This window comes from Pseudophryne corroboree, chromosome 3 (assembly GCF_028390025.1).
Source record: "Pseudophryne corroboree isolate aPseCor3 chromosome 3, aPseCor3.hap2, whole genome shotgun sequence".
Lineage (NCBI taxonomy): Eukaryota > Metazoa > Chordata > Amphibia > Anura > Myobatrachidae > Pseudophryne > Pseudophryne corroboree.
This window is the reverse complement of record NC_086446.1, coordinates 474,889,923-474,917,044: the sequence shown is the minus strand read 5'-3', so window position 1 is coordinate 474,917,044 and position 27,122 is coordinate 474,889,923. Positions and strand designations below refer to the sequence as shown.

The 27,122-nt window shown below is 47.3% G+C and overlaps 1 protein-coding gene and 1 long non-coding RNA gene across 2 annotated transcripts; one reads left to right on the top strand and one right to left on the bottom strand.

Annotated features, from left to right (window-relative positions):
• Positions 1-19,981: 19,981 nt before the first annotated feature.
• LOC135057915 (uncharacterized) lies at positions 19,982-22,485 on the top strand. Its single transcript, XR_010244459.1, has 4 exons — positions 19,982-20,223; positions 21,410-21,601; positions 21,889-22,021; positions 22,309-22,485. It is a non-coding gene; the product is annotated as an uncharacterized LOC135057915 (long non-coding RNA).
• An 860-nt stretch (positions 22,486-23,345) lies between these two features.
• On the bottom strand, positions 23,346-26,559 carry LOC135057914 (serine/arginine repetitive matrix protein 1-like). Its single transcript, XM_063963624.1, has 4 exons — positions 26,002-26,559; positions 25,313-25,832; positions 24,511-25,230; positions 23,346-24,436 (listed from the first exon to the last, which is right to left on the bottom strand). The coding sequence occupies exons 1-4, from the start codon at positions 26,035-26,037 to the stop codon at positions 24,207-24,209; spliced, it is 1,506 nt and encodes a 501-aa protein (XP_063819694.1). The 5' UTR covers positions 26,038-26,559; the 3' UTR covers positions 23,346-24,206.
• Between the last annotated feature and the right edge of the window lie 563 nt (positions 26,560-27,122).

Sequence of the window (27,122 nt, the reverse complement as noted above, 5' to 3'; positions counted from 1 at the left end):
GATGATTTCCTTTGGTTCAACCCCAAAAATTAGAAACTTATATATATGTATACACACTCTTTCACCTCATGTACTCTTTACTTTTGTTTCTGCGCAGAAATCCCTTTCATTCAGTATCACAGGCTAATCCCGAGGAGTTACAACTAGAGAAGGATCTATTAGCTTAAAATTTTGGACACTGAGATCGATTTGCGCTATTATCGCGTTGCCTCCTTATCGCTTAACTAAAACAATACTATCGTGTGATTTGTATTATGTGGGCGTACCCAGACGCTCCGTTGCATAATATACGCTCCGTGCGTCGGCCCTTGCGTCGCGTACACTAGTCCCGCCCTTTGTTAGAGACACGTGTACGCCAGCCAGGTATATCCACAGAAATACAATTTAACACGTTTATATCAATGTAGATGATCTTTAACTGTAATCATCTACTGAACACCACACCAAACTTCCTTGTATCTTAGGCAAGCCGTGCGCGTGTATTACAAATTACTCCTTAACGTATTATTTTTACTCTTTAACTACCAATAGCAACAAATCTTTCTCAGCACGTTATCAATTGTGAAATGGCAACCAGGAAAGTGATATGTGAAAATACACAAATGAAAAGAAATACAGGTGTGTGCGTGCGTGCGTGCGTACGCAAAACAGAAATAAACAGTTTTTTTAAAAGACACTGGCGTATTGTTCTTACCTCCGGTTCCGGATTCCACCAGCACTCCTTCAACGTAGCGAAACAGACGCTTATCTAGCCAGCACTACTGTATCCCGATACGAAGGGATACTGCCTTCCCGCCCTTGCTGACAGATAAAGTCTGTGTTCGCTAGTGCGGATATGTGGAGGACGGACGAGCCGCCAATTGATAAAGCTAACTATTTATCTTATAACATTCACAATAATGGGGAAGAGACACAGTACGCAATTGGCGTATGGGGTACCGTAAGGGTACGCACTTAGCGTAGCATACGCTCAGCCGTGATCGAGACGCACATGCGACACGCTCGTTCAAAGCTTAAGGCGTGGTGTCGAGCACGCTATAGGTGGGCGACTACCGTAATGCTACGCTACCAGCGTAGCGGACGCTCGAGTCCACGAGGAGAACATGAGCGGCGCAGACGCTCACAGGATGACAATCAGTAAACCTTGAATGTAACACACCGAAAGGATACTCTTATGCTGTAAAACCTTGTACTGAAATACTGTAGCGATATAACGCTGCTTAACCTTGTTAATACTAAAGCTGATTTGAGCGATCGAGACGCTCCTATTACCCTCTGCAATGTAATGAACACACGATACCTTGCTAAGGTTCCAACACCTTTACTAACAAGCTTTTAGTTATATTGAAAAGGGGAAACAGTTTACAAGTCATACACTACAAACTAACATATAATTCTAACAGAATATCTAGACAGAAATATACAATAACGTCACGAACTTATACTATAACAGAGAGAGAGGGAATGGCCAATACAAACAGAGAATAAGTTGGTTTGCAGAGAATTACTTACACACACTGGGAATGATCGCTGCGCAGCTTTCTGGTACCAGCTCCAAGTTAGTCAAGATGAAAACCGTTTGTGGAGAGTGAGAGAGCTGCCCAGGCTGGCTGATCTTATATACTCTGAGCACAGTATCCTACAAAGGGACCTATAATCTCATTGTTCATTGGACACAGGAATGTCTCCTCGCATCATAACAAAAGGTCGTAGGTTAGTTTGAACAGGTGGGCTGCGACTATATCAAACTGCTCAGGTGGGAGGGAATCTGAAGATTCCCGCCGAATCGCAAATATAGTTAATGTCCAGAAAATACTAATGGCCATAACTATACGCAGGAGCGATTAATCTTTACCTAACCAGCACCGGGTTGTTTCTAATAAAATGTTCTTTAGTTAGGTACCAGACACAGCTGTTCAAACCCTGTCTGACCCTTCGTACCATACAAAGAGGAATTCCTCTGTCCAGCGATCATTTACATTAAACAAACTTACAGTCATTATTAAGGGGAACATTATCTATAAAACATACTATTTGGTTTTATTATTTAACAATTGAGTCGCCCGCTAGACGCACACAAACTCTACCGTAAATGCACATACCACGCGCTCGAGCGCATGGCCGAGGCGCCATCACGCGGCTGCGAGTATCCGCACGCACGGGAGAGAATGTGCACGTGCAGCAGGCACGCGCATGGGGTGGATATATGGCAACGTGTAGCATGATATTTTTCCGACTTTGACAATATATATAAATATATAAATATATATGTGTGTGTGTGTGTGTGATACGTGTGTAATGGTGTATTACATTATGTATATTCATATTATGCATTATATTGAATGCTGAATTAAAAGTATTCCTTCTCATGTGCTGGTCGCTCTGTTGATAAAGCTCTAGGTCGGCCGTGACGAATTGGTCTCAGATCCTCTCACGGAGTCCGAAGGTTTATTAGTTTCCCGCCGCGGGTAGAATATGGTGAAGGTCAACTCCTGGTCGACACGGGGCCCTGTCACAAAGGATCGTATACGGGAAGCTAAGTGATATTTTATTTCTATGCTTTGGGCTTATTTGCACTACATGCACATGGGGGAGTGTTTATATTCGGAAAGGCATCCGATAGAATTACCCTAAAAGAGAGAGGGGATGTTTCTTATGTTGATTCTTCTCTATAACATTGCGGCAGGCTGACGTATGTATACAGGAGGTGTGGCCGGGGGAATGCTGAGGCTGACTCCGTGTTAGGGTCTCCTGCCCTGTGCTGCCACGTCGTCATGGCAACCGGGAGACAAGTGCTAGCGGAGTAACCTGAGCGCAGCTGATACTCCGGTTCGGGTCTTTTGCTGTGCAGTGGTTACAGGCTCTGTGCACGGCAGGGGATCCGGTGCTGGTTTTTGTGCTCACAGTCTGTGAGGTCTGAGTGGGGCGTGGACAGCACCTGCTTTATAAGGGCTCTTCTCAGGTTAAGCAGATGCTGCTGAATCTTTGTTGGTTAGTCAGTTCCTGAAAGTTAGCCAGTACTGTGTAGCTTTGTATTTGTTGTTGCTTACTGCAAATAGGCCTGGGGATTTGGTACTACACTCTGCCAATCCAGACCTAGCAGTAAGACTGGAGTCAGTCGTTTAACCTGCTGGGGTTCTTTTGCTACTCTGTGAACTTAGCAGGTTTGCGGCTGTATTCTCAGACTGCCTGCCTAAATCCTGTCTCACTGTGCAAGGTGTTCAGGTATTCAGTTTAGTGGCAGTAAGCTGAACCTGTGCACTGCAAGTGATGATTAGGATTGTGGAGACTCTCCTTGTGTCTATCATTCCATCTCTGACCAAGGAGTTTACTGCCACACCCGTTGGTAACCCTTTAGGGTTTTGCTGTTGCCCTTAGCAACAGCATTTCGGGTTCTCTACGTATTAAAACACAACATCTTGCTTTTTTCATCTGAGCATTCCTAATAATAGGGAGACACCCAGTTTCTTAGCCTCTGGGCTTCTCTGTTCACTTTGTGTTTATTTTGTTACCCTATCACCTTCTGTGTACGTAATGTCACATTCCCCAGTCTGTCTGTGATTTAATTTGTTTTGCATCCCTATCAGTTCAGACACCAGTACATTCCTGCAGGCACTGGTGTGCATAACACTCCGAGAGATACTGGAGTTTTTCCCTGGGACGGTGTACCGCTGTTTGGGGATGCCTCAGTTCAGTCAATCTCGGCGGATACTGCTGGTAAATCTAACTTCGTGAGTTAGATTCCCTCACAACGGTTGGTGACGCATTCTTTTGTGGGATGCAGTCGTTTTAAATGGTTCGATACCGTTCTTTTTTCCTTTTCTGTGCAGACAGTGGAAGGTGAAAAGGTAAGAGTTCTGCAGACTTGTTAGGTTCGCAGAAGCGGATGTCGTTTTCTGTTTCTACCACATGTCGCTGAGTCTATCTAGCTGGACCCCACTCCGGTGGGGACTCTTCTACTACTTTTCAGTTAGTCCGGGAATAGACTAGGACCTGTCAGTTAATTATAGAATCCATAGGGGGACATTCTGGAGTTACAGATGTTTCCCCTCACTGATTTTCTAATAGATCTTGCTGTTTCACCTCTGGAAGGGGAGGTAGTACGCGACACCATACCAGAGGTGCGTCAGGTTCAGGGCATTGTCCTGCTGTCCCTGTTAAAAAAAAAAAGACTAAGAGGTTTAAATGCGTTGTTCTCCGTTTTCAGATTACCTGGGTGGATATCCAGCATTGTCTTTGCCATTTCACCGGAGTGATGGCAGTATGATGGTTTTCTTTCAATAGTAAGAGCCATTGTTACTCTGTACTGAAACACTCTCCTGATTAAGGCGAGGTCAAGAAACAAGTGGTGCAAATCGTTGTTTCTCTCTGACTGTTCTTCAACACAGGGAATGGCTGTTGTTCCCAACGACGCAGATGTCGGAGGTGGGTATCAGAGTAGATACTGAACGGTTGTGGTTCTGTGTTTTTCCTGTGGAAAGAGATCTGAGGATCCAGAATTGGATCAGATTTGCAGTGACAATCCATCAATATGTTCCGTTAATGAAGCAGATGGGTGCGGCCTAAGAGGCCTTTTCGGTGAGCAGGTCAAATGCCAGAGTGGTTTTCAAGGGACCAGTTGGAAATGTGGTCCGGGTCTCACCTGCACATGCACCGGAATATAATCCTAATGGCCAGGACATCGCTCATGTGGTGTCTGCTCGGTTCTCACCTTCTAGAGGGACGAAGGTTCGGGATCCAGGATTATATCCTGGTGTCCATGCATGCAGATCTCCGAGGCTGGGGAGCAGTCCTTGCAAGGGATGTATTTCCAGAGGAAAAGGTCAAGCTGGGAAGCTTGTCTGTAATAAGCTTCCTTGAATTAAGAGCTATTTTAGACGAACATATTCTTCGTGATCTGCCCGTGTTAGTTCTGTCAGACAACTTGACAGCAGTGGCGTAAGTAAGCCGCTAGGGCGGAACAAGGAGCAAAGCGGCAATGGCAGAAGATGCAAAAGTTTGCCGCTGGGTGGAAAGACTGGTAAACGCTATATTAGCAGTCTTCGTTCCGGAGGTAAACGACGGAGAAATAGATTTCCTCTGCAGACGCGATCTCCATCCGGGAGAAATACTATCGTCATCGAGAAGTTTTCACAGAAGTGACAAGTCTTTGAGGAGTGCCTCAATTGGACATGATGGCGTCTCGCCTCACCGAGAGGCCTCAGGGATATTGTTCCAGGTCAAGGGACACTCAAGCTATAGCAGTGGACGCCCTTGTGACACCTTGGGTGTTTTCAGTCGGTCTATGTGTCCCCTTCGCTTTCACTCTTTCTGAAGGTGATAAACGTAAGAAGAACAAAGGTTCATGCGATCCTCATTGTTCCGGTCTAGCCAAGGAGGGCTTGGTATCCAGTTTTGCATGATTTACTCATAGAAGATCCCTGGCCTCTTCCTCTACGTGAGAAAATGTTACAGCAAGATCCGGGCGTGTATCAAGACTTACCGCGACTGCGTGGCAGTTGAATGCCATATCCTAGCCCGAAAGGGTATTCCCAGTGAAGTCAGTCCACACTTCTTCAGGCTAGAAATTAAGTAACGGCAAAGCCTTACCACCGTAGTTGGCGTAAATATGTGTCTTGGTGTGAATCCAAGAAGGCTACGGAAGACTTTCATTTCAGCTGGGTCGTTCTTCTCCATTCTATGCAAGCAGGTGTGGATGCAGGCCTAAAGTTGGGCTCCATTTCGGTGCAGTTTTGGCCTTATAAATTTTCTTTCATAAAATAGAAATAAAAAAATGGATTGGCCACCTTTCTGGAAGTTCAGACTTTCGTGAAAGGAGTACTGCACATCCAACCTCCATTTTTGGCACCGTGGGACCTTGACGTGGTATTGCGTTTTCTTGTGTCACACTGATTGGAACCTTTATGAAAGGTTGTGTTAAAATTTCTCTCTTGAAGAGTGGTCATGCTATTGGCTTTGGTGTCTGCAAGGCGGGTGTCGGAAGTAGCGGCTTTGTCTCACAAGAGCCCCTGTTGGATCTCGCATGTGGATAGAGCGGAATTGAGAACTCGGATAATAGTTCTGCCAAAAGTGGTTTCTGTGTTTCGCAGAAACCAGCCTATTTTGATGCCGGTGGTTACTTAAGCATTGGCTGATTCAAAGTCTCTCGATGTAGTCGGGCTTTGAATATTTATGTCGCCAATTTGGCTCAGATTGGGGAAACAGAGGCTGTTTGTCCGGTATGCTCCCAGCATGATTGGGCCGCCTGCGTCTATGCAGTCTGTTACACGCTGGATCTGTGATACGATTCGGCGTGCTCGTTCTACGGCTGGATTGCCGTTACCGAAGTTGGTGGAGACCCATTCTACTAGGAAGATGGGCTCTTCTTGGGCGGATGCCGAGGAGTCTCGGTGGTTCAACTTTGCCAAGCGGCTACTTGGTCGGGTTCAAACACTTTTGCTAAGCTCTACAAGTTTGATACCCTGGCTGGGGGGGGACCTCATGTTTGCTCAATCGGTGCTGCAAAGTCGTCCGCACTCTCCCGCCCGGTCTGGAGCTTTGGTATAAACCCCATGGTCCTTAAGGAGTCCCCAGCATCCTCTAGGACGTATGAGAAAATAGGATTTTAATACCTACCGGTAAATCCTTTTCTCTTAGTCCGTAGAGGATGCTGGGCGCCCGTCCCAGTGCGTACTGTGTCTGCAGTTACTGGTTATGGTTACACTCTTGTGGTGTTTCTTTTCTGTCAGGCTGTTGCTGATGTTGTTCATGCCATGGCATGCGGTATCTTATTATTGGTTGCGTTGACACACGGGTTGTGTTACATATTTATCAGCATGTGGCTGTGTATTTTTTCATGCCGTTGGCTGGTGCTCTATTGAATGTCACGTTCTGTGGTATGTTCGTGGTGTGAGCTGGTATGACACTCACCGTGTTTAAACAATAAATTCTTTCCTCGAAATGTCCGTCTCCCTGGGCACAGTTTCTAACTGAGGTCTGGACGAGGGGCATAGAGGGAGGAGCCATTTCACACCCATTCAAGGTCTTATAGTGTGTCCATGTCTCCTGCGGATCCCGTCTATACCCCATGGTCCTTACGGAGTCCCCAGCATCCTCTACGGACTAAGAGAAAAGGATTTACCGGTAGGTATTAAAATCCTATTTTCTCTCTCTCTGGCCACTCTTTGTGATCTAATGACTTTTAGTGTCTGTGCTGTCCCATAAACACAGAAATTCAAATGTTCAAAATATCTCAAAAACCTTATGTGATCTCAAATTTTTGTTAGTATATTTGGATTCTACGCACAAAATTACACGTACATTGATATATATCTTGTCAGGTGAAAAATGGCTGTTGAGTATCTATCTATCTATCTATCTATCTATCTATCTATCTATCTATCTAATCAGGAGTGTGCAATAAGTTTCCGGAAGTGTAGTGGATAGGTAGAGTAGACACAATCTGACTGTGTTATATGAAAACAGGGATTTTCAAAGCGCTGCTGTCATATTCTTTTTCTAAAACCACAAAGTATAATAAAGCACCGTTCTCCAGCTGTATCAAAACAAGCAAATGTATCCTTCTATGCTCCACAGTGAAACATTGTAACACAGTGTCCTCTTTAACGTCCAAAGATGAACACCCAAGTTTCTAAAAAGAGTCTCTTGCACTTTATTTATTTTTTTAATGATTTTTATTAGCATAAAAAAAAAAAAATTCTAAAAAAAATTAAAGGCACCTTGAAAAAGACCCACGATAGAGCTGAAACGCTTTGGCGTAAGGTGAAAGCAATATTTGGAATCTACAAACGAATAGCAAGTCCCTTTTCAAGCTACAGGGGGCGAGCCGCAGTATGGCGGCACCTAAAGCCGTGGTGACAGCGTGGCATAAGTTGCATCCATAATCAGAGGTGGCAAAGCAGTAGGGCCACTACATTACATACTACAGTGTGCCCAAATGCTGTGCACCGACAATCTGGAAAACCAGCGGTGCTGTATAGCAGGAACCCGGGAGTGTACCTTTCACTGCAGAGAATAACATCATCGCACTTGTAGGAATTCCAGAGTGGTTTGGTGAGTCCTCTAATTTTTCCTACAAGCCTTTAATGTGGTAATTAAGGCGACTTGTTTTTTCATTTTATGCTGAAAGACTATGGACACGTCAAATATAATTTTTATTGTATTTTATGTGAATACATTTTTTTTTTAAATAAGAAAACTACAAGAAAATCTTTAAAGAAACTTGGGTGATCTTTGGAAGTTAAAAAGGACACTGGGGTATATTTACTAAAATTCGTATTTTTCAGAATGAGGTTAAAGTTCAAACACGAATGACATCGAAAGTGTAAATTTGCAACTTTTTGAATTGATTATGACTAATTTACTAAGCTGTCGTATTCTGCATTTTCGTGCTTTCCGATATCGATGTCATTCGTATTTTTTGGCAGTATTTTACGGGAGTGAATAGTAAAACACTGCCGACATTAACACAATGAATCTCGGCCGGATCTGTGAGATCCGTGCAGGGCTTCATTGTGCACCTTTCGTAAAAAAAAAAAAAATTGTTAAAAAGCAAAAAAAAAAAATGTGTGGGGTCCCCCCCCTAAGCAAAACCAGCCTCGGGCTCTTTGAGCCAGTCCTGGTTCACAAAATATGGGGGGGGAAATGACAGGGGTTCCCCCATATTTCATAAACCAGCACCGGGCTCTGCGCCTGGTCCTGGTTCCAAAAATACAGGGGACAAAAAGCGTAGGGGTCCCCCGTATTTTTGAAACCAGCACCGGGCTCCACTAGCCAGGTACATAATGCCACAGCCGGGGGACACTTTTATACTGGTCCCGGCGGCCCTGGCATTACATACCAAACTAGTCACCCCTGGCCGGGGTACCCTGGAGGAGTGGGAACCCCTTAAATCAAGGGGTCCCCCCCTCCAGCCACCCAAGGGCCAGGGGTGAAGCCCGAGGCTGTCCCCCCCATCCAAGGGCGGCGGATAGGGGGCTGATAGCCTTTTGAAAAAAATGTCAATATTGTTTTTAGTAGCAGTACTACAAGTCCCAGCAAGCCTCCCCCGCAAGCTGGTACTTGGAGAACCACAAGTACCAGCATGCGGTGGAAAACCGGGCCCGCTGGTACCTGTAGTACTACTACTAAAAAAATACCCCCCAAAAAAACAGGACACACACACCATGACAGTATAAGTTTATTACATACATGCACACCTCCAAACATACATACTTACCTATGTTCCCACGAGGCTCGGTCCTCTTCTCCATGTAGAATCCTTGGGGTACCTGTGAAAAAATGATACATAATCCAGGGTATCTTGTTTTCTTTTTTATAATCCACGTACTTGGCAAAACAAAAAAACGGAAACCCGACCACGCACTGAAAGGGGTCCCATGTTGACACATGGGACCCCTTTCCCCGACTGCCAGGACCCCCCCTGACTCCTGTCAAAGAGGGTCCCTTCAGCCAATCAGGGAGCGCCACGTCGTGGCACTCTCCTGATTGGCTGTGTGCTCCTGTAATGTCTGTCAGGCAGCACACGGCAGAGATACAATGTAGCGCCTATGCGCTCCATTGTATCCAATGGTGGGAACTTTGCGGTCAGCGGTGAGGTTACTCTCGGTCAACCGCTGACCGCAAAGTTCCCACCATTGGAAACAATGGAGCGCATAGGCGCTACATTGAATCTTCACTGCACAGCCTCACTGACACTACAGGAAGTCACAGCCAATCAGGAGGGTGCCACGATGTGGCGCTTCCTGATTGGCTGAAGGGACCCTCTTTGACAGGAGTCAGGGGGGGTCCCTGCAGACGGGGAAAGGGGTCCCATGTGTAAACATGGGTCCCCTTTCAGTGCGTGGATCGGGTATGCAGTTTGTTTTTTTGGCAAGTACGTGGACTATAAAAAAAGAACAGGACATACTGGATTTAGGTGAGTATAATTTTATTTTCAGGTACCCCGGAATCGACGTCGAGACGTGGGCCGAGTCGGCAGCTGAACATAGGTAAGTATGTGTGTGTTGGAATGTATGTAATAAAGTTGTACTTTCAAGGTGTGTGTGTACTGTTTTTATTTGGGTATTTTTTTTGCAGAAGAACTATAGGTACCTGCGGGCCCATTTAACCCCCGCATGCTGGTACTTGTGGTTCTCCAAGTACCAGCTTGCGGGGGAGGCTTGCTGGGACTTGTAGTTCTTGTGCAAAAAACAATATTCTTTTATTTTACACTTGGCTATCAGCCCCCATCCGCAGCCCTTGGATGGGGGGGACAGCCTCGGGCTTCACCCCTGGCCCTTGGGTAGCTGGAGGGGGTGACCCCTTGCTTTAAGGGGTTCCCACTCCTCCAGGGTACCCCGGCCAGGGGTGACTAGTTAGTGATTTAATGCCAGGGCCGCAGGGACCTATATAAAAGTGTCCCCCGGCTGTGGCATTATCTCTCTGACTAGTGGAGCCCGGTGCTGGTGTATAAAATACGGGGGACCCCTACGCTTTTTGTCCCCCGTATTTTTTGCACTAGGACCAGGCGCAGAGCCCGGTGCTGGTTGTTTAAATATGGGGGAACCCCAGTCATTTTTCCCCGCATATTTTTTCAACCAGGACTGGCTCAAAGAGCCCAAGGCTGGTTTTGCTTAAGAGGGGGGACTCCACGCTTTTTTTTTTTTTACAACTTTTACACTATTTCCCACCCCTTCCCACTGATAACCATGCACGGATCTCATGGATCCGTGCATGCCTATCAGAACACGGTAAAAAAAAAGCAGGTCTGTTTTGAAACTGCTTTTTTTTACGATTTGTATTTTTTCACGGCAGTGTTTGGCTATTGCCGGCAGTGTTTGTGAAATACACTTTTTAGTACATTACCGAGTTGTATCAAAAAACAGTCGTATTTGACCGATGGTGTATTCATTCGTATTTTTTTTCTTTGACTTCCAAAAAAATACGAATGCCCTCATCACTGCCGAGATTTGAGCTTAGTAAATTCCCGAGATGACACTTTGAAGAAAAACACCATCTCGGTCAAAATCGGGAGCTTAGTAAATATACCCCACTGTGTTACAATGTTTCACTGTGGAGCATAGAAGGATACATTTGCTTTTTAATACAGCTGGAGAACGGTGCTTTTTAAGAAGGAATTTGGGATCCGATCTGAAGATCGACAATGTCTAGGTCGACAATGTTTAGGTCGACCACTATAGGTCGACAGTCACTAGGTCGACAGGGTCTAAAGGTCGACGGGGTTTCTAGGTCGACATGTCAAAATGTCGACAAGAGTTTTTCACATTTTTTTTTTTGAACTTTTTCATACTTAATGATCCACGTGGACTACGATTGGAACGGTAGTCTGTGCCGAGCGAAGCACTTTCGCTCGCCATGCGAGGGGACACTGTGCACTAATTGGGCTTCCCGGTCACTGTACGGAGAAAATGACACACAAAAAACCATGAAAAACTAGCACGTCGACCTAGAAACCCTGTAGACCTTCAGACCCTGTCGACCTAGTGACTGTCGACCTACAGTGGTCGACCTAAACATTGTCGATCTTCAGACCGTATCCCAAATTCCTTCTGAAAAAGCACCGTTCTCCAGCTGTATTAAAAAGCAAATGTATCCTTCTATGCTCCACAGTGAAACATTGTCGACCTAGACCAGGGGTGTCCAACCTTTCACCTTCCCTGGGCCACATTAGACGATGAAAATTTGGTTTGGGCCGCACATAAAATAAAATAACAGTAACGATACCTGATCATCCAAAAAAAAACATAGAAAACATAGTTAACATATTAAACTTGCTTGGAAATGAAGTTAGTGAGACGTTTGACATTGTTTCTCAGCCACCAATGCATCCCCCCCCCACACACACGCACACTGTAGTCCTCTTCCTCTCCTCCTCCTCCCCCCCCCCCCCCCCTCCACACTGTGCTTCTTCAAGGGCCCACAAATTTCTCCCGCTGGGCTGAGCTCCGTGCTGCTGTCACGTGTGCCACTATGCAGTAGAGGAGGGCTACACTGTGACTGACAGCGGACCCCAAACCCCCCCCCCCCCCCTCCCGGACACATTGTACTGCAGTGGCACCTGACTTCATCCTCGTTACCCCCTCCCCCCGAACCAATCTGTACTGTGGAGTTTAGACACCGCCGGCCTCATTTTTCTGCTGCAGCGCTGGACATCAAGTCCATCCCAGCTCCCAAGAAACCCCCCGGACACTGTATTGTGGCGTTGCGCTGGACTTCAGACCAGACCCTCCCTTCCCCCGACACTGTACAGCGGTTCAGACCTCCTCTCTCCCCCCCCCCCCCACGCGGCCACGGACTTCAGATCCCGATTCCCCCCCCCCCCCCGGACACTGTACAGCGGCGCGGCCACGGACTTCAGACACCCCCCGGCTCACTTACGAGTTCTTGTAGAACCAATTTCTCCGCTGGGCTCCTCTACTCTGGTGCTGCTCAGTCACGTGTGCCGCTATGCAGCGGAGGAGGGCTACACTGTGACTGACAGCGGAGAGGGCGTGAGCTGGTGCTGGTCCCAGCGGCAGCAATCCAATCAGGATGTGCTGACAGCCTGCTGGGGCCGGCTCAGCTTCACATGTGGTGTCCGTACTCTGCAAAAAAAAATAATGGATGGGGCGGGTGAAGCGCGCTGGCGTCACCGTTGTGACGTGCCCCGGCCGCATTCCGGCCGCAAGCGCCGGCAGTGTAACTTGAAACTTTAGAATTTCTTAAAAAATAAAAAATTGCACTGGGCCGCATTACTAGCCGACCTGGGCCGCATGCGGCCCGCGGGCCGCGGGTTGGACAAGCCTGACCTAGACACTGTCGATTTGATGATCCACACCCAAGGAATTTATGGTGACTATCCTTTGTGGTTTTAGAAAAGAACATGACAGCAGCGCTTTGGAAATCTCTGTATTCATATAATTCTGTAGGTGGTGGTGAGTTGGAGCTACTGGAGGGACACATAGCTGCAGCTTGTTTCAGCGCTCTGAGTGGATTTTTCCTGTTTTCGGTAACATAAGACAACCTGACTGGCTGGTTGTGAACTGTAATCGCTGACTAAAGTTCAAGACACAGAACCGTATATAAGCAGCACTGAAGAAATCAACAAGTTCACGTCCTTCACAAACCTGTTATGGAGTTCAACAGAGGCCACTGGAGAGCTATGATCTTCTACGACTGCATTGGTCTGTGACAGCAAGACCACTTTTGACTGGCTGGAAGCTGCATTTAGGGAGGAAGCACCAACCCGAACAACTGTGTTTGAGTGGTTTGCAGAATTTTAGCACTGGAATGCTAGGAGCGATGCATCCAACCTGTGTCTGCCATCACAGAGAACAACACTGCTGCCTTGCGGGCCATAGTTGAAGTGGATGCCAGAGTGACCATGGTATAGTTAAAGGAGATAAGTAGCTTATCAGGATCCATCCGTTTGATACTCTACGAAAAGCTTGGCCTGAGCAAGGTTTCTGCACACTGTGTTCGGGTGACTTTGTGCCACAACATGCTGGCCAGGTAATGTTGGTCGCTCAAACTCTGTCTGGGAGATCATCAGCTGTAATGAATCCTGGATCTATAGTTTCGACCCTGAGACCAAACAAGTGTCGACCTGTGGATCCAAGTTGGAGGTGCGCCACCACAGACGTTCCGTGAGTGCAGTGTGGCCCAGCAGATGGTTGCTGTTTTTGGTCATGTAGAAAAGCTTGGCCTGAGCAAGGTTTCTGCACACTGTGTTCGGGTGACTTTGTGCCACAACATGCTGGCCAGGTAATGTTGGTCGCTCAAACTCTGTCTGGGAGATCATCAGCTGTAATGAATCCTGGATCTATAGTTTCGACCCTGAGACCAAACAAGTGTCGACCTGTGGATCCAAGTTGGAGTTGTGCCACCACAGACGTTCCGTGAGTGCAGTGTGGCCCAGCAGATGGTTGCTGTTTTTGGTCATGTAGTTACAGTACCACTCATGCAGCAGCGCACCGACACTGGGGACTGGTATGCCAAGTAATACCTGCCACATGTGCTGGAAGACATTTCCAAGTGCCATCCAAGAACTCATGCTCGTGGTGCCCTTCTCTATCAAGATAATGCAACTGCCCAAATGTCCAGGAAACTGGTTTATTTTCTGACCCATGAACACATCCAGGAGCTTGGACATCCACCGTACAGTACAGACCTGGCCCGTTGTGACTTCTTTATGTTCTCACAAATGAAGCGCCAGATGCCTGGGGACAGGGGTGTATCTAGGGGTCCGAGCGCCCCTGGCAAGGTAAGAGACTGGCGCCCCCCATATTTGAAATAGAGAAGGCACATGTGCAAAAAAGGGACATGATCTTGTGGGAAAGGGGCATTACCATACAATAGTTCCCCCAATTCAAATTACGCTACACAGTAGTAACCCTTATACACATCATGCCCACACAGTAGCAGTTCCCTTTACACATTATGCCCACACAGTAATTCTTATAACACTGAAGAGACATCAACAGTGCCTGGCCTGGCTAAGGACGCAATGCCACCCAAGGCCAGGTAGTATAATCAAATAGTAGTTCAAAGAAGTGCAGTGGAACACATTTTTTTTTAGTGGTACTGCTTCGGTGCACGCACGCCCCAAAAATGGGTGTGCCCACATGGGGCATGGCCAATTAAAGTGGGGGTATGATACACATATGACCCCAATACTGCAGTGCCAGATACACATATGCCCCCACAGTGCCAGATACACATATGTCCTCACAGTGCCAGATACACACATGCCCCCAGAGTGTCAGATATGCCCCCATGGTGCTAGAAATGCCCCCACAGTTCCAGATATGCCCCCACAGTGCTACATATGCCCCCACAGTGCCAGATACACATATTCCCCACGTTGCCAGATATGCCCTCCCATTGCCTGATACACATGCCCCCACGGTGCCAGATATGCCCCCACAGTGCCAGATGTGCCCCTACGGTGCTAGATATGCCCGCACAGTGCCAGATACATATATGCATGAAAAACTGCTCCAAACCCTTTAATTCACTTTTTTTTTTTTTAGTAATCCACATCGCATTCCCCATACTTACAATGGGAAATGTGATGTTGCCAAATTTGCTAAAAAAAAATGTGAAAAAATACCGCAGTGTGCCCTGTGATAATCTCACCAGCCCAGGCTGGCGAGTTCACAGGGAAGCACTGCGATAAGCACCCTTTTGCCCAGCTTTCTCTGCCCCTGAGCGGGGACCCGGCAGAGTGATCAGCTGACCACAGTATTAAAATATAATAAAAAAAGTGAAGAAAAAAAAAACATACTCACCTGTCCAGCGAGCTGGTGTCCGCTGCTCGGATGAGCGCTGCCGGGCGCCGGGTTCCCCCATATGCTGCAATGTGACCCCGGTACAGTAAAGTGACGCTGCAAAGTGGCAGCGCACTTTACAGTACCAGGGATCACAGCGCAGGAGAAGGACCCAGCGCCCGGCAGCCTCCTGAAGCAGCGCGGACCGGCTCCCTGGACAGTTGAGTATATTATCCTGCTGGGGGGGTGTCCGCGGCGTGCATGCGGGTAGTCACGATGGGGGGGTCAACCGTGCGGCGGCGGTAGCGGCAATGTCGGCGGGGCGGCGCAGCAGGACATTAGGTTATTTTATATGAAAAATACCCCGATGATGCTGCAAAGAGGCATCACAGGGACAGAGCTTGACCGCAAGCTCTGTTCCTGCATGCGATAATTGATACATCCCTGCAATCTAATCAATTATCGCAGTGCGAGTTTAGGCGATTTTATCACCTGTCATCCGCATCCTGGATGCGGACGGTGATAAATAGGCCCCATAGTCATAGTCCCCATCCCCCTCCTAGCACATAGCCATAGTCCCCTCCCAGTAAATGGCCATAGTCCCCACCTCCCCAAGCAATAGCCGTAGTCCCCCCAGCACATAGCCGTAGTCTCTACCTCTCCTAACACAGTCATACAATAGTCTCCACTACCTTCCCATCACATAACAATAGTTCCCTGCCAAAATAGATAGCCATAGTCCTCCTCCCTGCACATAGCCCCTCACCTCCCCAAGCACATAGACATAGTCCCCATCTCCCTCCTAGCACATAGCTGTAGTCCGCCCTTAGCACATAGTAGTAGTCTCCCCCGATCCCAGCACATACATAGCCTCCCCACACAGCACATAACCCTAGTCCCCACCCCACAACATCCCAGCAGATAGCCATAGTGTCTGGCAATACCTGCTATGCCGAGCTGCCTGGGATGGAGGGCGGAGGATCGCTCTGCAGGCAGGAGCTGCCGCTGGTGTCCGGCACCGCACCAAACTACGTGAATAAACTGGAAAAAAAAAAAACTACAGCTCCCAGCAGCCCTTACAGCCGGGAGCTCCCGACAGCAAGGGTTGCTGGGAGTTGTAGTTTCTTTTCAGTTTCTTCCCTGTAGTGCATTGCAGTGCCGGACACAGGCGCCAGCTCCTGCCTGCTGAGCAATCCTCCACCCTCCATCCCAGGCACAGTCAGCTCAGCACAGCAGGCATTGCCAGACACTACAGCTTAAGGGATTCCACCCATTGGCCGAGGGTGGCACCGTCGGACGGCGCCCCCTGCTCGGCTGGCGCCCCTGGCGAGTGCCATCCTGGCCAATGGGTAGATACGCCCCTGGCCTGGGATTCATTTTGAGTCACTGGAAGCTGCAGTGGAGACCTTCACCCAGCATGTAGAAGACATACCTGCTTCGGACTTGTTCAGCTGATTCATCAAGTGGTTTGAGTGCATGCAGCTCTGCATAGACTCCTCTGGCATTTGTATATACTCTTTGTGCATCCAGAAATGTAATACTTCCCACTTGTATCTTTCTGAATTGTAATTCCTTTGGTTGTAAGTATTAAATGTTAATATCCATTTTCCATGCACAGTATGTAAACGCTCAGAGACAGTTATTATTGGTAAAGATCTTACCTGCCAGTATTAGAGGAAAGTAGCTGTAGTCTAATGTTGGGTACTAACTGGACGATATATCAGCCTTGTATTTGCCTTGTAAATGATTGCCGCTTTAAAAATATGGACATTCTCGCACAAACTCCCACACCTCTGGCTTCTCGCACCCAGGGACAGTTATATAGTAGGGCAAGTTATGCAGCTGAGTAGGACACCAGACATAGAGGGCACTCTGGCCATGACACGCAAGTAACCTGTTTGTTTGTTATTATTATCCTTTATTTATATGGTGCCACAAGGGATCTGCAGTGCCCCTTACACAGTACATAATCAAATGAGCAAACAAGAAAACAGCACTTATAGTTCAAGACAATATAGGACAGGTATAGAAAACAAGGGTTTAGGTGCCATCAAAGGGAGTATGAGTGTATGAGTGCATAAGAGTGTAAGTAAGAAAAGTAAAGGTACATGAGGAAAGAAGTCCCTGCTCTTGCGAGCTTACAATCTGTTTGTGAACAGATCTCACTTTAACACTATTTTCTTTATGGTTGTTTTCATGCAGGTGTTTCTAGGTCCAAAGCATAACAATATTCTAATATTTCAGCAGTCAGAAAAACTTGCTGAGGTTTTTGTGGTTGATATACAACTGATTGTCATAATTCCCTGATCCCCCAATCCCTGTGTCAGGGATTTGAGGATATTGAACATGTTGAATTTCCCTGATTTGCTGACGCTGACCCTAACATGTAGATATTCACGATCGTTTGCTTATCCGCAGATGTATGTGGCCCTTAAGTTTTAATACAATGGTTTTGTTTTTGTGTTAGTAATAGAGTGGCAATTAACATTACTTCAAAATGCAGAGCAGCAGTGAACAAGACATACCGTGTAACTTTGTGACCTGTCGAACAATTGTCCACAGTTGGGACAGGGCCATCAAGTCGGGATTGGTTCACATAAATCAGGATGTATGCTGACCAGTGCTGACACCCAGCTCCAGGACCAAGGCTTTATTTCAAATTGTGGATATTGAAAGTTTAACTGGGTTAGTGTTTAAAAACTGGCGACAGACTAATGTCTGAGAAGAAAATGTAAAAAACAAAATAAAAATAATTCCCTGCAGGGATTACAGTGGTCTAATTCTGGCTGGTGAAGATATTGTGCAATCCTCCTCCAATTCTGCCTGGTACAAGATGTAAACATTCACAGCTGATCCCAGTCAGAAGACTGCTCTTTCAATTCCTGAAACACTGATTGCTTAAGTTACTTCCCTTTATCTTCTTTTCTGGGAGAGTATATGCAAAGCAGTAGCAAAGTTTGACTTCTGAATACAGGGCCTGATTCGGATTTTTACGCAAACCCAAGGGTTTACATAAAGATCAGATGGTGTGCGCATTATTGATTTGTTTTATTTATTAATAGTTTCTTATATAGTGCAGCATATTCCATTGCGCTTTACAATTGGAACAACAGTAATAGAACAAAACTGGGTAACAGAGGCGTATCTAGCATAGGGCGAGCAGGGCACGTGCCCTGGGCGCCGTGGCAGCCCCAGCAGAGGGGGGCGCCACCGGCACCTGCACGGGCCACTCGCCCCATGCGACAGGGATTCCGCCGGCGCTACCCGCGGCGCTCTCCCTGTCTCCCCGGCTGCTGTGCCTGTCACACTGTGCAGGCAGCGGCAGCCAGGAGCCTCCCCCTACTAAACCCCCCCCCCCTCCTTCAGTGCGGAGGTACGCGCGTGCGCAACTTTGGAGGTGCGCGTGTGGCCTCGGCGGGTGGTGCAGGAGGTGAGCAGGGCAGGCTAAAGTGTGTGTGTGTGTGTGTGTGTGTGTGTGTGTGTGTGTGTGTGTGTGTGTGTGTGTGTGTGTGTGTGTGTGTGTGTGTGATTTACTGTGTGTGTCTGGGGCTAGTGTGGTGTATGTGGGGCAATATAACTGGCACTGTGGGGCAATGTAACTGGCACTGTGGGGCAATGTAACTGGCACTGTGGGGCAATGTAACTGGCACTGTGGGGCAAAGTAACTGGCACTGTGGGGCAATGTAACTGGCACTGTGGGGCATTGTATCTGGCACTGTGGGGCATTGTATCTGGCACTGTGGGGCATGTATCTGGCACTGTGGGGCATTGTATCTGGCAATGTGGGACATTGTATCTGGCAATGTGGGGCATGTAACTGGCACTGTGGGGCAATGTATCTGGCACTGTGGGGCAATGTATCTGGCACTGTGGGGCAATGTATCTGGCACTGTGGGGCATTGTATCTGGCACTGTGGGGCAATGTAACTGGCACTGTGGGCCATTTTCAGTGGCCACACCCCTTCTGGAGTGTGGCCATGCCCCTTTTTTGCCGCACCCGCCTTCGACGTGCGCACATGCTACTTTTGGTGGGTTTCTTTTTTTTGGGGGGGGCGCCATTTTGCATCTTGCCCTGGGCTCCAAAAACCCTAGCTACGCCTCTGCTGGGTAAAAACAGACAAACAGGTAGGAAGGCCCTGCTCGCAAGTTAACAATCTATAGGGAAATAGGCATTGATACAGAAGGATAGATGCTACCTTTGCATAGAGGTCTACCAGATTCCAAGGAGTATATGCAATTGCGGTCGAATTGACGGGAAAGTCGAAAAACGGGACATTTTCGACAAAAAAAACATGTCGAATTGGATTCGTCCATGCAATACAGTACTTTTCGACATTTCAGATTCGACTTTTTGCAAATCGACATTTTCAAAATTCGACATGTCTGCAATGGTCAAAATGCGGCTTTTCGACAAAAGTATATTCAATTGAAGAATGTCGATTCGACAACAGTGCTTTTCGACAGCAATTTCGTCATTTTCAGTCCGCCTCACTTTGCTGGCGGGATCTAATTAAAAAAAATGTAAAAATGCATTTTATTTTTTTGCTTTTTGGATTGCTAATAGCATATCTATTTATATTTGAAGGGATTATCTACTTGGTTTGACTTTTTTGGACTCACAAGTATTATTTAATTGATTTTTAACAAAAGATTATTTTTTTCTTCACTCTGCTGAGGGAAATGTACCCATGATTCCACAGTTTTACCCAGGATACACTTCTGCAAAGCCCCTCCTCTATCCTCACTCCTGGGTTTGAGACTTCAGGGAGACGAGCAGCCATTACAGTCAGCTCTCTTGTGGAATCGTTTTTTTAGGACAATCCCTGCGTTTTAACTCATTTATATCCTATTTTTGTACTGACTACAATAATGGAGACTTTTTCTGACCAGATTGTGATGTTCATGCTGGCTGCAAGCATGGAGGAAGAAAGGGCTGGTGAACATCAGGATCAAAGTCAGCAAATATCTGCATTGGGTGAGTCAGTATTGCGTGTTTCATTTCCACGTCCACGCCAGTATCGCACTAGGCGTGAACTGGAGGATCTCAGCGAGTTCGAGGTGATTCAAAATTATCGCTTATCGCCTCGCGACATATATTCGCTGTACGCTCTGTTGGAAACCGACCTGGAACCACGGACCAATCGCGCAGTCAGCGGTTTCCAGAAACTGCTGACTACGTTACATTTTTTGGCGTCAGGCACATTCCAGCCTACTTTGTCTCAAACATGCGGTTTTTCAGTCGACACTGTCACGCTGTATAACCCAGGTCATTAGGACTTTCCGCAAATTGACGATCCAGTTCATCACATTTCCAGATACGGACAGCGGATGTCGTGAGATCAAATTAGGCTTTTTTACCAAATACAATTTTCCCAATGTTCTGGGCGCGATGACTGTACCCACGTGCAGATCAGACCACCACGGAATTCGGAAGAATGTTTTCAGAACCGAAAACATTTCCATTCCATGAATATACAGGCGGTCTGTGATGTCAACATTAAATTTTTGAATATTTTTGTGGGATTTCCTGGATCGTCTCACGACTCCTTCATCCTAAGCCAGTCATCGCTGTTTGAGAATTTCGAAACAGGAAACATGCCGGGTGGCTGGCTGTTAGGTATTTATTTTAATTGTTTGTATTTTATTTTAGTTTTTATTTTATTTATTTATTTTTATATTACCCACCATTTTTTTCATTTCCATAGGCGATGCGGGTTATCCCAACAAATCGTGGCTCTTGACCCCATTGTCTAATCCTGTTGGTAGAGCAGAAAAACGTTACCAAGAGACACACAAAGCATTGAGGCAAATAATTGAGCGTGCCTTCGGTGTACTTAAAAGCCGGTTTAGATGTTTAGACACTTCCGGTGGTGCTCTTTTGTACTCACCGGCAAAAGTTTGCGGCATGGTAAATGCATGTTGTATTTTACACAACATTTGTGTCGCAAACCGTTTGCCGGTGACTCTTCGTCGCAGTGCTTTCCGACGCGGGAACCGTTCTTCTGCTCTACCGGTGGGTATGGACGAAGGAGATGATTCCCGACGGACATTGATCCAAAGCTTTTGTTTCCACTGCCTTTGAGTATACTTGTAACATTTGTATTATCGTGTAAACTGTGATTGTAATAGTCTAAAAAAAAATCTTTATTTATGTATTTCAGAGTTTTACGTCCTGTTGACGCACCTTCCCAGGCCTGTTTTCCAAGTTTCGTCCTGTTGACGACCTGTTACCCCCTGTTTTTTCCTGTTGTTGGGTTGCTGCAAATATTGGACCCGTTTATCCAACTCTACCATGGGCAACCTACTTGTGATGTGGACCTGAACCTCCGCCATGTAGCAGACACCCCCCTCAGGTGAGATGTATTGCCCAAAACTCCCTCTTGTCCAAGTTACCCCGGCATGTCCAAAGTGCAGCCCTCCGGCATTTGCAAAACTGCACATCCAATCATGCCCTGACAGCAATGCTTACGCTGCGTCAGGGAATGTTTGGATGTGTAGTTACTCAAGTGGCGGAGGGTTGCATTTGGGACAAAGGCCGCTGTAACCTGCTTGTGTCAAAGTGTTGCTTGTACCTTGTCTTTTCCATAGAAGGGTGACACTATTACCAATAGCTGGAACCTCATACTATTCTCTTCCACAGGTCTTGCGGAGTATCCTTCCCAAGTGGCGTGGATGTGAAGGGACACGACTGTTCCCCTGATGTACCATGGCATGGGCGACCTACTTGTGATGTTGACCTGAACCTCCGCCATGTAGCAGACAACCCCCCTCAGGTGAGATGTATTGCCCAAAACTCCCTCTTGTCCAAGTCACCCCGGCATGTCCAAAGTGCAGCCCTCCGGCATTTGCAAAACTGCACATCCAATCATGCCCTGACAGCAATGCTTACGCTGCGTCAGGGAATGTTTGGATGTGTAGTTACTCAAGTGGCGGAGGGTTGCATTTGGGACAAAGGCCACTGTAACCTGCTTGTGTCAAAGTGTTGCTTGTACCTTGTCTTTTCCATAGAAGGGTGACACTATTACCAATAGCTGGAACCTCATACTATTCTCTTCCACAGGTCTTGCGGAGTATCCTTCCAAAGTTGCTTGAATCATCATGGATGAAAAGGGACACAACAGTTCCCCTGCTGTACCATGGGCGACCTAACACAATACCACTGCATCTCATATTTTACATTTTATTTACTAATAATTTAAAGAAAAACCACACAAAACTTCTTATTTTAAAAATTTATTGAAGAAATATATAATTGTATTTTATTTTGGAATAAAAAATAAAATGTAATAAAACAAAAAAGTAGTGTTTGTTCTTCTTTACATTCTTTTCTTGTGTAGATATCTGTGGAAAAAAAAACATATTAAGTAAAGACACTAATGATGTCATGTTCATTCCTTTCCCAAGAACATTTGTGGAACCACACAGCCCAGCATGACCCATTGCTGGGCTGTGTGGTTCCACAAGGGCAGGCAGTCAAAAGTGGAATAGTGGTGTCAGTGGTCAGCACTTTGACACGCCTGCACTCGTGGAACCACACAGCCCAGCATGACCCATTGCTGGGCTGTGTGGTTCCACAAGGGCAGACGGTCAAAAGTGGAATAGTGGTGTCAGTGGTCAGCACTTTGACACGCCTGCACTCGTGGAACCACACAGCCCAGCATGACCCATTGCTGGGCTGTGTGGTTCCACAAGCGCAGGCGGTCAAAAGTGGAATAGTGGTGTCAGTGGTCAGCACTTTGACACGCCTGCACTCGTGGAACCACACAGACCAGAATGACCCATTGCTGGGCTGTGTGGTTCCACAAGGGCAGGCGGTCAAAAGTGGAATAGTGGTGTCATTGGTCAGCACTTTGACACGCCTGCACTCGTGGTACCACACAGCCCAGCATGACCCATTGCTGGGCTGTGTGGTTCCACAAGGGCAGGCGGTCAAAAGTGGAATAGTGGTGTCAGTGGTCAGCACTTTGACACGCCTGCACTTGTGGAACCACACAGCCCAGCATGACCCATTGCTGGGCTGTGTGGTTCCACAAGGGCAGGCGGTCCAAAGTGGATTGAATATATACATTGAAACATGGCTTTACTCACCTTGGTACGCACACACGAACTACGCCGTCCACTTCAATTTTCCACCCAATCCTATGAATAAGCCAAAAATAAACACTAGTGAATAGTAAAATCACACAACAGTGAAAGCCTATTGTACACCAATACAAAAAGGAGTTTTTTGGTAAAAAAAAAAAAGTGGTATCAGAATAGCTCTTTGGTCCATCATACATGTAGCCACAAGGAGCTTTCATCCGTTACCACACGCGCCCGCATACATGCCCGCGCATGTATGCCTAGATATAAAGCTCCTTGGTAGTATCCGGTCGAGAGTGGGGGAGCCCAACACAAACATAACATTATTAAGAAAAAGAAAAAAAAACTAATGGGAGGGGGAGAAAGGGAAACATGAAAAACATAAGAGTAAATAATAAAACAATACGACCGGGCTTATGGTGGTTGTCCGTCCGGATCCTCTTCTTCCTCCTGATGGGGCGTCGATGCCCTGGGCGGCTGGGGAGTGTGTTGACTTGGCCTCGGTGGCCGTGCGGGTGTAGATGACGCGGCCGGTGTTGGTGGTGGAGGCATCTGGTGGGTGGGGTACATCCCTGTATATCCTTGGTACAGCTGTGACCGTCTATACCAGGATGGTGGTGGAGGAAGGGAAGGAGGCGTCCGTGTGGCTTGTGATGGCGGAAGTGGTGGTTCACCAGCGTGTTGATGAGCTGGCTCTGGGAGCTTATCGTACATCATCTGCAGTGTGGTTGCGATGATCTGTTGGCTGGATGCCGAATGTCGTTGGCTCTCCGACATGTTGTCAATGCTGTGTGCCAGGCATGATGTGTTATCCACCAGCCGGTTGATGGATGTGACCAGAACGTGAAGGATGTCCATAGTCTCCCTGTGATCTTCTCATCTGGTCTTTTGCATTTCGGCCGTGCTGTCGGCATGAGCCTTTTGCATTTCAACCAGACCGTTTGCCATCTTCTCCATTATCTTCTCAATGGCGTCCAGTCTGGTTCCAATGACATTCGTGTAAGTATCCTGGCGGGAAGTCATCTCGGCTGCCAGGGTGTGTACCCTCTGAACATTTGAGGGATCCTGCCCTTCCTGTACGTCTGCCACCAATTGCATTTGTGCAGCTGAAAAGAAAATTAGAAATTAGTATACACATTCATACATTTGTTTGAAGGCTCACAATTCGATATTTACTCACACAGGGATGTAGAAACAGCAGGCTGCTGCACTTCCACCTCGTCGTCCGACGAATCCTGTAGGAGATCCGGCCTGAAGAAGGAACCAATCCCCGACGCAAGTCCGCTGCTGGTCCGTGGCACCTCTGTTTGCAAAAGAAAACAAAAAATTAAAGTTAATAAACTATACAAAAATGGTGCCCCCCCTCCTCCCCTCCCCAAAAATAAATAAAACCCTTCTCCATCCGGTGGTGCCGCTGCTCCAGGAGCTTCACTTGTCCTCAATTCTGGAGACTTTTCAAGGGTCTGGCTGGATACTTCTGCACGGCTGTCTTCAAACCCAAGAAAAGTTTCATCCGTTAACCCTGTAGAATCAAACAGTTCGGGTGATGGGTCCACAAGGGTAGTGTCTTGTTGAGGCTCTTTGGTCACAGTCCTAGAGCTCCTGGAGAGATGACGAGCTGGTGATGGCCTGCGCGCAGGAGATGTAGTTTGGCGCCCAGCTGGTGGTGTGGTCGCCGACGGTGTCTGGCGCACAGGTGACGTTCTGTGCGCTGATGTCTGGCGCGCAGGTGACTTTCTGCGCGCTGACGATGTGTGGCGCGCAGGTGATGATCTGTGCGCTGCTGATGCTTGCTGCGCAGGTGATGGTCCGCGCGCTGCTGCCGATGCCTGCTGCGCAGGTGATGGTCTGCGCACTGCCGATGTCCTGCGCGCAGGTGATGTCCTCTGGGCAGGCGTGTCTGGGGAAAAAGAACAAACACATTAGCAAATAAAAACATTTTTAAAAAAAGATTAGTGCAGCTCATCTGAATGTATTCTTACCATCAGGCCTCCTTTTGGACTGCTTGTCTCCCGCCGTCTTCCATCTTCTGGGCGGTTCTTCCTCCTCGGGAAAGCCAGCAGGACGGCTAGAGTCCACACCTCCGCAAATTCCTTGGACCATGGCAGGGTTCATGCGCCTTTTAATAACTTCCTCCCAGGGTAGCCACTTTAGATTGAGAGCCGGACCACCTCCCGTAGCTGTCTCATGTCGGCGCTGAATCCCCATCTTCTTCTTGGTCTGTCTGCGGCAATCACTGTACCGCTTCATGCAGTTTCTGGTGCTCCGGCGGTTTCCAGATACTGCAGTGACTTGTCTCGCGATGGCATCCCAGATGTTTCGCTTGGTCTTAGCTGCTGTGGTCTGTGCCCTTGGTCCATACAGAACATCGTAGGACCTGTCGACGCCATCTACTAGGGCACAGTTTTCCGCCTCAGTGTATCTGGGTCCACGCGGCTTCTTCGGTCCTGCGTCTTCACCAGATGCTTCCTCCTCCGACTGATCCTCTGGCTGGCTTCTTGCCTTTAGGGATTAAAAAACAACAACATGCATTTAATAAGATCGGTATGTACCTGTGAGTGTCAGTATCCCTGCCAGTGCGCAAAGATACCGGTAGGTGTGCATGGCAGTGCGCAAACTAGGGTGTGTCAAGTTGGATGCTATTGTGTCTGCAGGTGTTGTCAGTATTTACCTTTCTAGGCTTTTTCTTTTTCTTTGACTTCTCCATTTGGTCCCTTGACGACCGCGGCTGGTCACTACATGCCTGGTCGGTCGTATCCTCCTCCTGGGTCGGCTCCCACTCCTCATTGCTATGCAGGTAAAGTTCTTCTGAGGGGTGGGGGGAAGGGGGTGGATCGGGGCCGCTTGTCCCTGGACATCTGTTGTAAAAAGAAAAAAAATATTTTTACAAATTTAACACACATTACAAAATTACATGCAACCACACGTCATGCTGCTGGGACCCCAGTGCTCAAGCAGGACCAAACAAGAAAAAAAAATTAACATTTGAAAAAAACCACAGCCAAACAAGCCAAAACCCCAGTACAAGCATCCCTGCACATGCTGGAGGTCAACCAGTGCTAAAGCAGGAGCAAAAAACATGTTTTGGAAACAATCTACACCACATGTCGGCCACATAGCAGATACTGACACGGTCAAAGTCAGCCCAAACAAGCCAAAAAGTACCTCCAGCATGTGCAGGCATGCACCAGTGCTAAAATATGAGCAAAAAAAACATGTTTTGGGAACAAACGACATCACATGTCGACCACATGTCGGATACCAACACACTCTAAAATCACCCCAAACAAGCCAAAAAGCATCCCTGCACTTGCTGGAGGTCTACCAGTGCTAAAGCAGGAGCAAAAAACATGTTTTGTAAACAATCTACACCACATGGGCACATGGCAGATACCGTCACGGTCAAACAAGCCAAAAAGTACCTCCAGCATGTGCAGGCATGCACCAGTGCTAAAATATGAGCAAAAAAACATGTTTTGGGAACAAACGACATCACATGTCGACCACATGTCGGATACCAACACACTCTAAAATCACCCCAAACAAGCCAAAAAGCATCCCTGCACATGCTGGAGGTCTACCAGTGCTAAAGCAGGAGCAAAAAACATGTTTTGGAAACAATCTACACCACATGTCGGCCACACAGCAGATACCGACACGGTCAAAGTCAACCCAAACAAGCCAAAAAGTACCTCCAGCATGTGCAGGAATGCACCAGTGCTAAAATATGAGCAAAAAAACATGTTTTGGGAACAAACGACATCACATGTCGACCACATGTCGGATACCGAC

What these genes read in the sequence shown, in the direction of transcription:
- LOC135057914 (XM_063963624.1), bottom strand. Translation starts at nt 26,037, where the DNA reads ATGGAGAAGTCAAAGAAAAAGAAAAAGCCTAGAAAG. An exon ending in AAAAGAAAAAGCCTAGAAAG is followed by an intron (nt 25,833 to 26,001) that starts GTAAATACTGAC and finishes TAATCCCTAAAG; the next exon opens with GCAAGAAGCCAGCCAGAGGA. An exon ending in TGCTGTTTCTACATCCCTGT is followed by an intron (nt 24,437 to 24,510) that starts GTGAGTAAATAT and finishes TTTTCTTTTCAG; the next exon opens with CTGCACAAATGCAATTGGTG.